Source organism: Scyliorhinus canicula, chromosome 5 (assembly GCF_902713615.1).
Source record: "Scyliorhinus canicula chromosome 5, sScyCan1.1, whole genome shotgun sequence".
Lineage (NCBI taxonomy): Eukaryota > Metazoa > Chordata > Chondrichthyes > Carcharhiniformes > Scyliorhinidae > Scyliorhinus > Scyliorhinus canicula.
This window is the reverse complement of record NC_052150.1, coordinates 159,413,724-159,428,049: the sequence shown is the minus strand read 5'-3', so window position 1 is coordinate 159,428,049 and position 14,326 is coordinate 159,413,724. Positions and strand designations below refer to the sequence as shown.

General features: G+C 43.9%; 1 protein-coding gene and 1 non-coding gene across 13 annotated transcripts in view; both read left to right on the top strand.

Moving 5' to 3' along the window:
• Positions 1–701: 701 nt before the first annotated feature.
• akap9 (A kinase (PRKA) anchor protein 9) overlaps positions 702–14,326 on the top strand; it is a 332,810-nt gene continuing 319,185 nt past the window's right edge. For all 12 annotated transcript variants that reach the window (XR_005460747.1, XR_005460749.1, XR_005460744.1 and 9 more), the window contains exons 1-2: positions 702–855; positions 6,066–6,308. Coding sequence is in view for 1 of the 12 variants with exons in the window: in XM_038797918.1 (XP_038653846.1) it covers positions 808–855; positions 6,066–6,308 (291 nt within the window). In the remaining 11 variants the exon portion in view is untranslated. The remainder of the gene's footprint in view (positions 856–6,065; positions 6,309–14,326) is intronic.
• trnan-guu lies at positions 3,380–3,453 on the top strand. Its single transcript has one exon. It is a non-coding gene; the product is annotated as a tRNA-Asn (tRNA).

Genomic DNA, 14,326 nt, shown 5'->3' with positions numbered 1-14,326 from the left:
TGTTAATGTAAGCCTACTTGTGACAATAAAGGTTATTATTATTATTCAAAGAAATATTGCTTGAAGCAAGGCAAATATAGCCAAAGATTTACCGAATTTTAACTTTACTTTCCTCTCCTTTCTTATTCTAATTTTTTTGTTCAACTACACCTCCTAACACACTCCTTTTTAAAAAAAAACTAATGTAGACAGAAAAAAATCCAAAAACTTTGAAGGAAGCTTATCTAATCAAACGAAGGTGAAGTTCCAGGAGATGATGGTGACAGGCACTCCAAGTAGCCAGGTGCCCCACTGAGAGTGGATAGCCTCAAGGACACGGACGGACGGGGGGGGGGGGGGGGGGCACTGGATGTTCCTTCCCCAGGAGGCAACCATGCTTTTTTCAGACTAAGCTTCAAAAGTGCTTAATTAGCTATGGAGCGCTTTTGTGATATATATATATAGAAAAAAAGATGCTGTATGAATTCAAACCTTTCTTTTAAAAAAACATAGAAACTCATTGGGTAGTCGTCCCCTTTCCATACGGATGAAAGATGCCGCCACACAGATTGAGTTCTTGAATAACGATGTCCTTCTCTTGGTTTTATTCCAGCAGGTTGCTTTTATGTGGTGGGTCTGAATGTGGTCTCACTCCCCGCCCCTCCCCGCCCCCTCTACGCGGCCTGGCGTGGCGCTCCTGGCCTTGTGCGTCTGTCATGCGCAGTATGTCGCTTGCCTCGAGCGGCTGCGGCGGTGGGCGCTGCTAACGTGTCACTGACTGAGCTGGAATTCTTTCTTTCTCTCTCTCTCACACACACACACACAGCCATGGAAGACGAGGAGAGACAGAAGAAGCTAGAGGCCGGCAAAGCCAAGGTAAGAGAGTGGGGCGGAAGGGAATGTTGAAAAAGACGGTGGGTAGGAGGGAGGGGATGAGACCGGAGGAGGGGGTGTTTTCTGTTGAAAGGGGAGCCAGTCAGTTGGTTGCCCCGTCCGTCTCCAGGTGTAAAGGGGAAGATGCGCTTTGCTGCCGCTCTGAGCTTTCTAATTGGATCCGCAGGCTTTAGCTAACTGCCGCCGGGGTGTAGGCCTCTAGTCACACCGTGCTTGTGTTTACATGGGGTGACAGGAGGGTGTAAAGCACGATTTGGGGCATTGTTATGTACTGTAGTTTACCAAAACATGTTAACCAAGAATGGCGTGCAAAAGGGATAGACTGCTGAAGCTAAACGCGCAAGATGATTATTTTTTAAAAGTATGCATTTGTGAAAGCTCCTTTAAGATTTCTAAAATGAAACTAGTTTGTTTATGTTATCGTATTACTCTAAATGATAACGGCTATTAACAATGCCAGCTAATGTAGTGCATACTTCCTAACGTCTTGAAGTACGTTTAAGATAATACATCTTGTGAAGGCTGGAGACAAAGCTACTCGAGTGTAACAAGGTTGCAGAGATTTAACAAGAGCTTCTAAAGTGTATAATTTGTTGCATATTTTCTGATTTAGAATTTCGTATTGCTAGTTAGTAACTCCTAACAGCAGAACTGATTCTTTTACGAAGCCACGCTAAAGTGTTTGGGCAGTTGGTGAAGTAGTCTAATTATTGGCACCTATTCTGGTTGCGAAATTTTCTATGTACGTTGCAGGTGACTAGTGACGCGCAGTTTTCTGTGCATGCTAAAATTTGCAGAATTAAGCACTTCAATATTTCATAGATATCAATCTATTTACTGATGTAAATGTTTTACTTATGGAACACACATTACGGAAACTTGACGGTCGCACAATAGTTAGCACTGTTGCTTCACAGCACCAGGGTACCAGGTTCGATTTCCGTCTTGAGTCCCTGTCTGTGCGGAGTCTGCATGTTCTCCCTGTGTCTGTGTGGGTTTCCTCCAGGTGCTCCAGTGTCCTCCCACAAGTCCCGAAAGACGTGCTTGTTAGGTGAACTGGACATTCTGAATTCTCCCTCTGTGTACCCAAACAGGCACCGGAGTATGGTGACGAGGGGATTTTCACAGTAACTTCATTGCAGAGTTAATGTAAGCTACTTGTGACAATAAAGATTATTATAATTTATTATCCGTATTCAAGTCAAGTTTGATCATTTTGTAATAGTATCTTGTCTACAAGAATAATCTCTCACACATAGCATCTTTGGAACGTCATTTGATTGATTCTTTTCCACTTCAGAACCAATGAATTACTGTTAATATGAAAACAAACCTATCAAATGGAAAATTGCTGACAGCCTGGAGAACATATGAAAAATGGTCTTTTATGTATAGTAGGGCAGCGCGGTGGTAGCACTGCAGTCTCACGGCGCCGAGGTCCCATGTTCGATCCCGGCACTGGGTCACTGTCCGTGTGGAGTTTGCACATTCTCCCCATGTTTGCGTGGGTTTCGCCCCCGTAACCCAAAAATGTGCAAGGTAGGTGGATTGAACATGCTAAATTGCCCCTTAATTGGAAAAAATGAATTGGGTACTCTAAATTTACTTTTTAAAAACGTGTAGTGAAGTGAAAAGATAATGTTGAAATTTGTTATCGTCACAGTCGAAGTTGGGGAAAACGCAGCAAAAATATAATTAAAATGTCCAAAATGCTGTAGAGTGCAGATGGTGTGAAAATAGGAAATTGTTTTATTTATTCTTGGAATGTTGTTGCTGCTATCATTTATTTGTTTTGTATGTTATTTATTCCACATATCCCTAGTTGACATTGAGAAAGTTTTGATAGGTCTTATTGGCCTGTTGCAGTCTGTGAAATGAAGGTGCTTCCACAGTGCTTTTTAATGTGAAGTTCCACTGTCGTGATTGAGGGACAGTCATTGATTAAGCAGCTATTGAGCGTAGGTTACTGCGATGAGGATGTCTTGCAGAGATACCCTGACGCTGATCAGAATTAGCAGTTGTGAAATGATGCAGTGTAATGGCTTTGTCCATCAGTTAGGCTTCTTACTTAAAAGATGAAGCATATGAACATAGGAATTATGAGTGGCAGTAGGTCATTTGGGCATGCTGCGCCATTCAATAAGGCCATACTTGATCTGATTTTGACCTCAACTCCACATTCTACCTACTCCTGACAACCTTCGACTCCCTCGTGAGTCAATAATTTATCTAACTTGGCCTTTAAAAGTATTTAGTGACACTACCTCCACAGCTCTCTGGGGAAGAGAGCTCCAAAGACTCACGACCCTCTAAGAGAAAAAAAATCTAATCGCACCCTTAAATTGGACAAGTTTTATTTTAAAATTGTATCCCCTAATTTAGGTCTCTCCCACAAGGGGAAACATCCTCCAGCATCCACCCTGATGGTCAGTACTGATTCTTTGGCACTCCACTTTGCAGAAAAATGGCCCATTTATGCTATTCTGTTTCCTGTTAGCTAATCCGAGTCTCTGTGGCGCAATTGGCTAGCACGTTCAGCTGTTAACCGAAAGGTTGGTGGTTCGAGACCACCCAGGGGCGCTGTTTACTCCAACTTCCTCCATTTTAGGCAGCACGGTAGCATTGTGGATAGCACAATGGCTTCACGGCTCCAGGGTCCTAGGTTCGATCTGGCTTGGGTCACTGTCTGTGCGGAGTCTGGACATCCTCCCCGTGTGTGCGTGGGTTTCCTCCGGGTGCTCCGGTTTCCTCCCACAGTCCAAAGATGTGCAGGTTAGGTGGATTGGCCATGGTAAATTGCCCTTAGTGTCCAAAATTGCCCTTAGTGTTGGGTGGGGTTACTGGGTTATTGGGATAGGGGGAGGTGTTGACCTTGGGTAGTGTGCTCTTTCCAAGAGCCGATGCAGACTCGATGGGCCGAATGGCCTCCTTCTGCACTGTAAATCCTATGATAAGATCCTATGATAAAAACCAATTCTCTATTCATGCTAACATGTTACGCTCTACAACATGAGCTGTTATTTTGCATAGTAACCTTTGATGTGACACCATGTTAAATGCTGTCTGGAAATCTAAGTGCACCACATCCACAGGTTCCCCTATATCCACATTGCTTGTTACTGTCAAAATTCTCCACTCAACCAGTGCGGTAGTTAGAAAATTTCATTAAGTAGAACGCAATTGTAATTAAGATTTTTATCCAGATTCCAGTTGAGGCTATTTTGAACCACAAAATAAGCCTATCAATTCTGTCACCTTTGTTTGAACATTCTACTTTTTAAAATGAGTGTAGATATTCACTACTTCATCTGATACCAACCAATTTTTGGTTCTGGAAATTTGTGTGTGTGTGTGTAAATGTGATTGTTGTTATTGAGGGAGGGGAGGAGTGTCAGGGGGCAGCACAGATGTTGCACAGCAATTATCATTCATTTCCTTTGGCCTTGGACTGCTTGTTAAGGTCCAAAATCACTATTTCCTTTTTACCATGTCACCTTTGCTTTAAGTGTGACTTGCATTCACTGACACTCTTGTGGACAAAATTCAAGAAATTAAGTAAATATTATAAAATTGTGTAGCTGGCAATGACACTGACAAACATTCAATCTTGAGATTCTAGCTTTCTTTGATGTTTGATTTGCGATGACATTTTCTCAATTACCTACTATCCTATGTTTACTACTCTTGACAATTTTTAAGATGTATATTTATGTTAAATAGAAAATACTTTTAGATGAACCCTTTAGCATTATTCTGATTTGGTCATTCTTACTATAGCAATGCTGTTGTTATTGCTGTTTCCTTTTTGTTGTGATGGGAAGGTATTGAAAAGCTTGCCTTTATTGAAATAATGGAGACCTGGGATAATCTGCCTTAGTTTAAGTGAATCATTGTCTCACATTTGATTTGCCTGCTTATCGGAATATAGGAACAGTAGTAGGCCATTCTGCCATTGAAGTTTGTTCCACTATTCAATGAGATTATGGCTAATATACCTTAACTTCATTCCACCTGCGATGGTTCAATAATTTTGTATTCTTGTTCAGCAAATATCTACCTCAGATTTAAAATTATTTACTGAGCTTCCACCATTCTTTTTTTGAAGGCCTGTTTCCAAGTTCTTGATTACAAATGGAAATTGGATAACCATTTGAGGAAAGAGTCCTTGCAGGGCTATGGAGATAGTGAGGCATGGAACTGACAGCTTTGCTCTATAGAGAGGTGGCACAGTGGTTAGCACTGCTGCATCACAGCTCCAGGGTCCCGGGTTCAATTCTGCCCTCGGGTGACTCTGTGTGGTGTTTGCACTTTCTCTCTGTGTCTGCGTGGGTTTCCTCCTGGTGCTCCAGTTTCCTCCCACAGTCCAAAGATATGCAGGTTAGGGGAATTGGTCACGCTAAATTGCCCCTTAGTTTCCGAAAGGTTAGGTGGGGCTACTTGGTTACGGGGATAGGGTGGAAGCGTGGGCTTAAGTAGGGTGCTCTTTCAAAGGGCTGGTGCAGACTTGATGGGCCGAATGGCCTCCTTCTGCACAGTAAATTCTATGATTCTATGAACTTGCTGGGCCGCATAGGCATCTTCTGTGCCTCTGTGACTCTATTCTCCAATGTCCTAGCTCAGACTTTAAAATTATGTGCCCTTGTCCTAGACTCCCCTATCAGCAGGGAGATGTTTTTACCATATCAGTTCCTTTCAACATCTTAAAAACACCTCACATCAAATCAACCCCATAACCGTGTACATTCCAGAGATTGAAGAGAAAGATTATGTAAGCAATGAAATTATTACCATTGGAAATATCGTAATTTGGAACTTTTTGCAACATCTTATCTAGAAGGTGACTACATGATATGCAATCTAGGCAAAAGAGAATATGTCTAATAGGATTAATTGCTGCAATTTCTTTAAGTGTTTCAATCTCTGTTTTTTTAAATAAATTTAGAGTACCCAATTATTTTTTCCAATTAAGGGGCAATTTAGAGTGTTCAATCTACCTATCCTGCACATCTTTGGGTTGTGGGGGTGAAACCCACGCAGACACGGGGAGAATGTGCAAACTCCACACGGACAGTGGTTTCAATCTCTTAGCAGAATCATTAAACTGCATTAAACTTTTAAGTTTAAGATCTTACACAACTTTATTAAAGATTTTGTTGATGTAAAAAGTTATGATTACATTTTCCATTTTTCAGCTTGCCCAATTCCGCCAACGGAAAGCTCAGACTGATATTCAAAATCCAGGGAAAAAGCAGAAGAAGAAGAAAAAAGCAAGCAAACTGGATGAACAAGTGCGACATGTTACAGCTAAGCATCAACAGCAAGATGTTAAAACAAGTGCAGAGAGAGGACCAGCAGGGGAAAGTGAGGAGTTCATAATTAATAAGATTTTGCACAGTGGAGATATAATCAAACAGGACCAGACCTACATGATTGAGGTGAGAACTATTTGTCTTGTTTTCGTTCAATTGAATAAGATTTGGTGAATTAGTAAAAGTTTGTTCATGTACAGCCCTGTGTGCTGCGACTGACATTTAACTTATAACATCCTGCAGAAGTATTTTCTCTTCATTTGAGAGGAGAATCCTTTTGGATAGTTCTACAGTAAGAGAGTCCAAGTATTATGCTGAGTTCATACATCATGTGCTTTGGTTGGCATGTGTCCCACAAAATACCTAATCCACATATTTCTGGTTGTAGGAGTATGTGGAGGAGTATATTTCTGTCATAATAGTGGAAGTGGAATACCTTTTGCCATTAGACACTGGCTTCTAGATGTTCAGGAAAAGTAACCTAACCAAAAACATGTGTGATAGTTTCAAAATAACCATGTCCGCCATATTGGTCTACAGTTTGTGTGTCTTGTACCTAAGGTTTGTTAAATTACTGTAGAAAATAAACAAATGTGCTGTCCTGTAACTGCACTGCTGAGATTACAAACCACAACTATGCAAGTGTTAAAACAAATGCATAATTATTTTTGTAGTAAACTGCTTAATTTAAAGATGGTGTTATCTGGAGGTCTGATTGCTAAATATTTGACAGGTTTTTGAATTTAAAAGGAGAGAAGAAACTGCCTAGCCACCTGGGGAAACCGGGAGATGGAGGAATTTCTAGATGGGCTAGAGTACCCGAGGTTAGGAGAGGGGAAGCAGGAGATAAAAGATGCGATTTGGAGGATACAGTCAGAGAAGATGGCAGGGCGGGATGGGTTTCTGGTAGAATATTATTTAAAAAATCATGGATAAGCTGGCACCGGTAATGGTAGGGATGTTTGAGGAGGCAATAGGGGAGGGGGTGTTGTCACAAACTTTGGGGCAGGCATCGATTTCCCTGTTACTTAAAAAAGATAAGGATGTGACGGAATGTGGGTCGTATAGGCCCATATCACTTTTCAGCGTGGATGCAAAGATATTGACGAAGGTACTGGCAAGTAGGCTGGAGGAGTGCCTCCTGAAGGTGATAGGTGAAGATCAGACAGGGTTTGTGAGAGGGAGGCAGCTCTTTTCAAATATTAGGAGGGTATTGAACGTGGTTATGGCACCGGCGGAGGGGAAGGAAACAGGTGGCTGTGGCATTGGACGCCGAGAAACTGTTTTACCGGGTATAATAGGGGTACTTGATGGTAGTTCTGGAGCAGTTTGGGATTGGACCACGATTTGTGAAATGGGTGAAGCTACTGTATAAGGAACCGAGGGCGAGTGCCCGCACAAATAAGGTCAGGGGGAATATTGGAGCTGCTTTGCTTCTTTCTCGTGGTACAAATTCAATCTGGACAAAAGTGATTATTTTGTTGTGTCTCGGATGGGGGGGGGGGGGGGTGCCATTCTGTAGGGCAGGGACTCACTTTAGATTCCTGGGGGTGCAGGTTGCTTGAGATTTGGGATGGGGGGGTTCTGTAGGTACAACATTTTTAGTTTGGTTGGGAGAGGTTGGGGGGTTGGAGACTGTATATGATAATGGTGACTGGGTGATTCCTGATTCCTTTTTGTTTTTTGTTTATGTTAACATGTGGGCTGCTGTTTGGGGGGAGGGGGGGATTTTTGTGGTTAAGGATTGACATCGTATTCGTTACTGCTTATTGTTTGTTGGTGGGTGTAAATTTGGAAGAAAATGTGAAAAAGAGGGAGAATAAAAAAATTATTTTTAAAAAGATGAAACTGCCTGAAACAAAATCTATTTACTACTCTTTTGATCTCATAACGCATTGGTCATTATTGAACAATAAGAATGCAGGAAATATGAAGAGCAGTCAAGTCATGATGTCAATCAGTGTACACCTCTGCCGGCAACATTATTTTGGAGCTTCACACTCCTAACCTACCAGTGTTATTTAAAGAGATCATTAACTGCTTACACGTTAGTTGATGGTTGATTTTCTTTTGGCAGATGCTTTGATTTGACAACTTCTTGGTATTTTCTATAATTGGTTAACATTGCTAAAGTCTATGGGGAGTTGTAGAGCAGGTGTTCAAGAAATCTCTTTTGACTCCAAGACTTCCGCACTAACCAGTGGCTCCTAGATATAGGTGCAGTCGTAGGCATTGCCCGTAGAATACAACATGTGGAGAACGAACAGAAGGCCTGTAGAACAGGACGAGGTGTTCAGACAGCGATTTCCCTACCTAATCATCAGCAAGAAACAACTACAAAATGCAAACAAGTGCTGAAAAAGCTTGGCAGTTCTGGCAGCATCTGTGGATTGAGAAACAGAGTTAACGTTTATGACTGTTTGGAACTGAACGAGGAACTGCACAAAGTGTACCTTGAAAGCAGACGGAGGAGGAGGAAACAAAATAACCTGGATGACCCTTTTTGGCCAAGTGGCTGAAGAAGGCATCCAAGTGCATTACTGATAGCCGCTTTCGAACTTGCCCATTCACCAACTGTCCTGCACATTACTGCTGCTCTATCCTTAACATAGAACATACTTAACGATTAGTATCTGCTTGGTCACAATGTAAATTATGATTAAGTCCACAAGTGTGCTGATGGTGCTCCATGATTGAATGGATGGGTTCCAAAACCGGTGTCTTTTGATATTGAATGTTTACTTTCCAGGCAGGTTTCCAAATGCACCACAAATGTTGGTGTGCATACACTTCAGCTTCTGTCCACTATCTCATCAAAATGCTCATCTGAGTTTTCTGCCGCAGGAACTGTGTGTGATCTCACCCCTCCAGTAAACTGTCACCTGCGTTAACCTTGCTTTGCTCTGGCTGCAGCCTACTTTTGCTCTACTGTCTCTCAATGTGTAGATGTCACCTCCTAAGGTGCGTGCAACATCTGAGTTGGTGGGTGTGTGATGGTGCTCTGTATTATTACATTGCTGTTTCTGCACTGCTTGGCCAGGATACACTTGGGATTCTGAAACAGAAAGGGGTACGGTTGTAGTGCAAGGAGTGATGAAAAGCAAGAAGTCAATGTGTACACTGTCAGCAGCCTGCAAATCAAAACAGTGTAAGATGAGGGAGAAATGGGACGTGAGCAGTAGGGTTAGGTCTGAGATTATCATCGTCTTTGTTTCAGCATATCCACTGATCACAACCTTGGTAATGGTTATCCCAATGATGGCCAGCTCTGTCTCATTCATGGGGATCAGTATTAAATGGATCCTAGTCCGATGGTGAAGTACGAAGCAAGACATGGGTTTTTTCCTTGTGAGTAGGTTTATTCATACAGATTTCTGCCTCCAAGCTACCAAAGCCACCTCTCAGTCTTTAATCAACAAATGCCCGTTACCACTGTATCTTTAACAACATCAACTAACCATTAACATGGAGCGGCATGTGGTGCAGTGGTTAGCACTGGGACTGTGGCGCTGAGGACCCGGGTTCGAATCTCGGCCCTGGGTCAGAATCCCGGCCCTGGGTCAGTGTCCATGTGGAGTTTGCACATTCTCCCACAACCCAAAGATGTGCAGATTGACCATACTAAATTGCCCCTTAATTGGAAAAAAATAAATAATTGTGTACTCTAAATTTATTTAAAAAAAATTAACCATTAACATTTCAATTCTGGGACTTCCGGTGGTGGCCATTGAGTAAGTGGTTGCACGTAAGGTTGGTCCCGCCTGGGGATGGACAATTTGGCCTTTTCTGGCCATATTACAAGGGTGTTGCAGGTAAAGAAAGTACTCCCATCACAGAACATGATATTCTTCTTTGGTGGGTGATGTCAAGGAGTTATCAAACAAGGAGTGCATTGAACAAGGGGCATTCTTCAGACCATGAGGAAACAAATGGTCTAGTAGAGGCAAAGATGGCGGGAGGCCCTATGGCATCGCTGCCCACACAGTGGTCGATGGAGCAATTGGTCAAATTTTTCTTGTCCGTATTTGAGGAGCATAGGTTGGCGTCCTCAGAGGATCTGGCAAGAGTGGCAGAGCTGATTCGGGTTGTTCTGGAGAGAGTGGAATAGAGGTTGGAGGCTCAGAATGCGACACTCCGAAGATGGACGAGACGATGGCTGACCACGAAGATCAAATTGCCTCTTTGGAGGCAGAAATGCTGATGATTCTGTATTATTGTTACCCACTTTGAATTGTTAATGTGGAACAGCAGCGTTTTATAATGTTTTCCACCCTGCTTTTGTAGTATTGCCATGGGGGCCTTTGTATGTGTGGATTATGGTGGAAAGCGTAGGGGGGGGAGAGCGGTGAATGACCACAGGGCTACTAGGCGGTGGGGGAGGGGGGATAAGTGGGTTGTTTGGTTACAAGTGTGTTCTTTACCTCGGGTGGGGGTCACCTGGCCAGCAGAAATGCTAGTTCATGGAAGTGGAGCGAGGGGTGGGTGGGGGTGAATGGAAGCCGTGGCTGACTGTTTGGGGGGGGGGGGGATTTGTTTTTTCTGTTGTTGGGGGGTTTATTTGTTCTTTGCTTGGGCTGGGACAGCGAGCCCGGGGAGATAGAATTTTCTTTGTTTGGATTGGGGAAGGGTGGGTTGCTGACATTGAAGGTGATTTTATGGAGTAGTTGGTTGAAGGGGGGTTGGCAGCGGCCATCTTGCAAAAACCCGGTGAGGTGGGCGAGACGGAGTCTCGGTGAGTCCATTGAAATATGGATGTGGCATATCAGGGTGGGGATTTGGAGTCCCCCGACCTGAATGGTCTCATGGAATGTGAGGGGACTGAATGTTCCATCAGGTCAAAAGGTCTTGGGTATTCGCCCATTTAAAAAGTTTGAAGGGGTGTGTTGATCCGTGGTGGTTTGGGTGCCTGGAGGCGCAGGAATTTTTCTTTTCACATATTCATTGGGTATACTTGCATATTGACAAGGTATTACTGGCAGGGGTCGTTGGTTCGGAGTATTTGGCGATTGTTGTGGTGGATCGTGCGCTGCATTTTGTGGACTTGTGCATGGAAAGGGGGGGCTCCCAATGACAGCAGTGGAGGTTGGATGTGGGACTGTTGGTATACAGTAGGGTATGTGAGAGTCAGGGCGGCTCTAGGCAACTATGTCGAGCTTAACAAAAGTGAAGAGGCCTCTCCATCTGTGCTGTGGGAGGCTTTGAAGGTGGTAATCAGGGGGAGCTAATCTCGAGTAAGGCGCATAGGGATAAGTTAGGTCGGTTGGCGAGGCAGAGGTTGGTGGAGACCATTTTAGCAGTGAATCGGCAGACTTGGAAGCTCCTGGAGAGGGGTTGTTGAAGGAGAGGAAGAAGCCGCAGATGGAGTTTGATCTGTCCATGGGGAAGGCGGTGGGGCAGTTATGACGGCTTAGAGGGGAGTTTTGAGCATGGGGAGAAGGCCAGTAGACTATTGGCGCACCAGTTGAGCCGACAAGCAGCGGCAAGAGAGATTGGGCAGGTTAAGGACACTGGGGGCAGGGTGGTCACTGAGCTAGGGAAGGTGAATGGCGTGTTTGAGGCCTTCTCCTGGGAGCTGTACAGGTCAGAGCCCGCAGAGAGGGACTTGGGCATGAAACAGTTTTTGGATATCTTGGAGTTCACAGTGGTGGAGAGGAAAGTACAGGGGTTGGGGTCCCCATTTGGGTTGGAGGAGGTGATTAGGTACATTGGGTTGATGCAGCCTGCGAAGGCCCTGAGCCCGGATGGATTCCCAGTGGAATTCTATAAAATGTTTGCAACAGAGTTGGGAGAGCTCCTAGTCGAAATGTTTAATGACTCGTGAGATAAGGGGGGAGCTTTTACCCATGCTGGCACAAACCTAGATTTCACTTACTTTAAAGAAAGATAATGATCTGAAGGGGTGTGAGCCGTATCGACCAATATTGCTTCTGAATGTGGATGCAATGTTATTGGTTAAGGGGTTGGCAATGTGCCTGGAGAATTGTGTACCGGGGTTGATAGCCACAGACCAAACTGTGTTCTTGAAGTGGCGACAATTATTGTCAAACGTTAGGAGGTTGTTGAATGTGGTGATGACGCCCCACGATGGGTCAGGAAATGGAGGTGATAATACCCATGGATGTGGAGAAGGCATTTGACCGGGTAGAGTGAAAGTACCTTTTTGAAACATTGGTGCGGTTTGGTTTGTAGCCGGGGTTAGTCGATCGAATTATGATGTTGTGCAGGGCCCCCAAGGCAAGTGTATGCACGAACACTACCAGCTGCCTGCATCGGGGAATGAGGCAGGGATGTCCATTGTCCCTATTGCTTTTTGCATTGGCGGTTGAGCCATTGGCGATGGCACTTAAGGCTTCCCTTGGGTAGAGAGGCATTGAGAGAGGAGGGGTGGAACACAGTGTCCCAATAAGCGGACAACAGTCTGCTTAATGTCACGGACCCGACTGCTAGCATAAATAGGATTATGGGGTTCTGACAAACTTTGGGTCGCTTTCGGGGCATAAGCTTAATGTGGGAAAGAGCGAGATGTTCCCAGTCAATGCTGAGGTACAGGGGAGGGGGTTGGAGAACTTACCATTGTGGCTGGTCAAGTCAAACTTTTGTTATTTAGGAATACAGATGGCACGTAGTTGGGCTCAGCTACGCAAATTAAATTTAGCAAATTTGGTGGACGGGTTGAAGAGGTGGAATGTTAGACCATAAGACAGGAGCAGCATTCAGCCCGTCGAGTCTGCTCCACCATTCGATCATGGCTGATATGTTTCTCATCCCTATTCTCCTGCCTTCTCCCCAAACCCCTGATCCCCTTATTAATCAAGAACCCATTCATCTCTGTCTAAAAGGCACTCACTGATTTGGCCTCCACATCCTTCTGCGACAATGAGTTGCACAGAAATTCTTCCTCATCTCAGTTTTAAAGGATTGTCTCTTCAGTCTGAGGCAGTGGCCTCTGGTTCTAGGTTTCTTATTAGTGGTGTTATGAGGCAGGGTTTAGAAAACACCAAAGTATATTATGGAGTTCACCTGACCTATAACTGTTTATTGATTTTGGTTCCGATGAGCACAAGAGCCGCCTTTCAGGTGTTATTCAACAGAGTTCATGGGTGCTTTTAATCAAGAAATAAGCTTTATTCTACGAATTTTTTAGTTAACATTTGTATAAACACACACACTAACAATTTTATCAACTACAAACATAAAGACCCCACACAGCTACAGTAATCTATGTATAACCCTCAATGAAACCCCCCTTAACGGTTTCAATTCAGTGACAAACTCCAAGTAAAACCAGGAACCCTTTTTCAAGGCGTGGCTCAGCACACTGCATTCTTCCGGTTATAAGACTTGTTTTTGATTCTCTCTTGCCCTTTTCAAACAGCAGATTTGAATTCCTTCCAGAAAGAAATGATCTCTGATGTTATCAGGCAGCCTGGAAACAGCTTTTAAAACGAAGATAGAGAGACACTCCTTTCAACCTGTGTAGTTAAAAACCAGTCCAAAGCACAAAGCAAAATTAAAAACGCAGAGCCACAGCCCAGCTCCACCCACACAATGACATCACTGAAGCCATGTGATAAGACAAAAACCTTTCTTAAAGGGACACTCCCATGACAGTGGAAACATCCTCTCCACGTCCACTCTCAGCCTATCAGTATTCTGTAAGTTTCAATAAGATCCCCCCCATATCCTTCTAACCTCCACAAAGAGTACAGACCCAGAGTCCTCAACCGCTCCTTGTGTGACAAGCTCTTCATTCCAGGGATCATTCTTGTGAACCTCCTCTGGACCCTTTCCAAGGCCAGAACATCTTTCCTTAGATACGGGGCCCAAAACTGCTCACAATACTCCAAATGGGGTCTGATCAAAGCTTTATACAGGCTCAGAAGTACCTCCCTGCTCTTGTATTCTAGCCCTCTCGACATGAATGCTAACATTGTATTTGCCTTCCTAACTGCCGACTGAACCTGCACGTTAACCGTAAGAGAATCGTGAACAAGGACTCCCAAGTCCCTTTATGCTTCTGATTTCCTAAGCCATTTTCCACTTAGAAAATAGTCTGTACCTCCATTCTTCCTACCAAAGTGTATAACCTGACACATTTCCACATTGCATTCCATATTATTATCTGCCACTTCTTTGCCCATTTC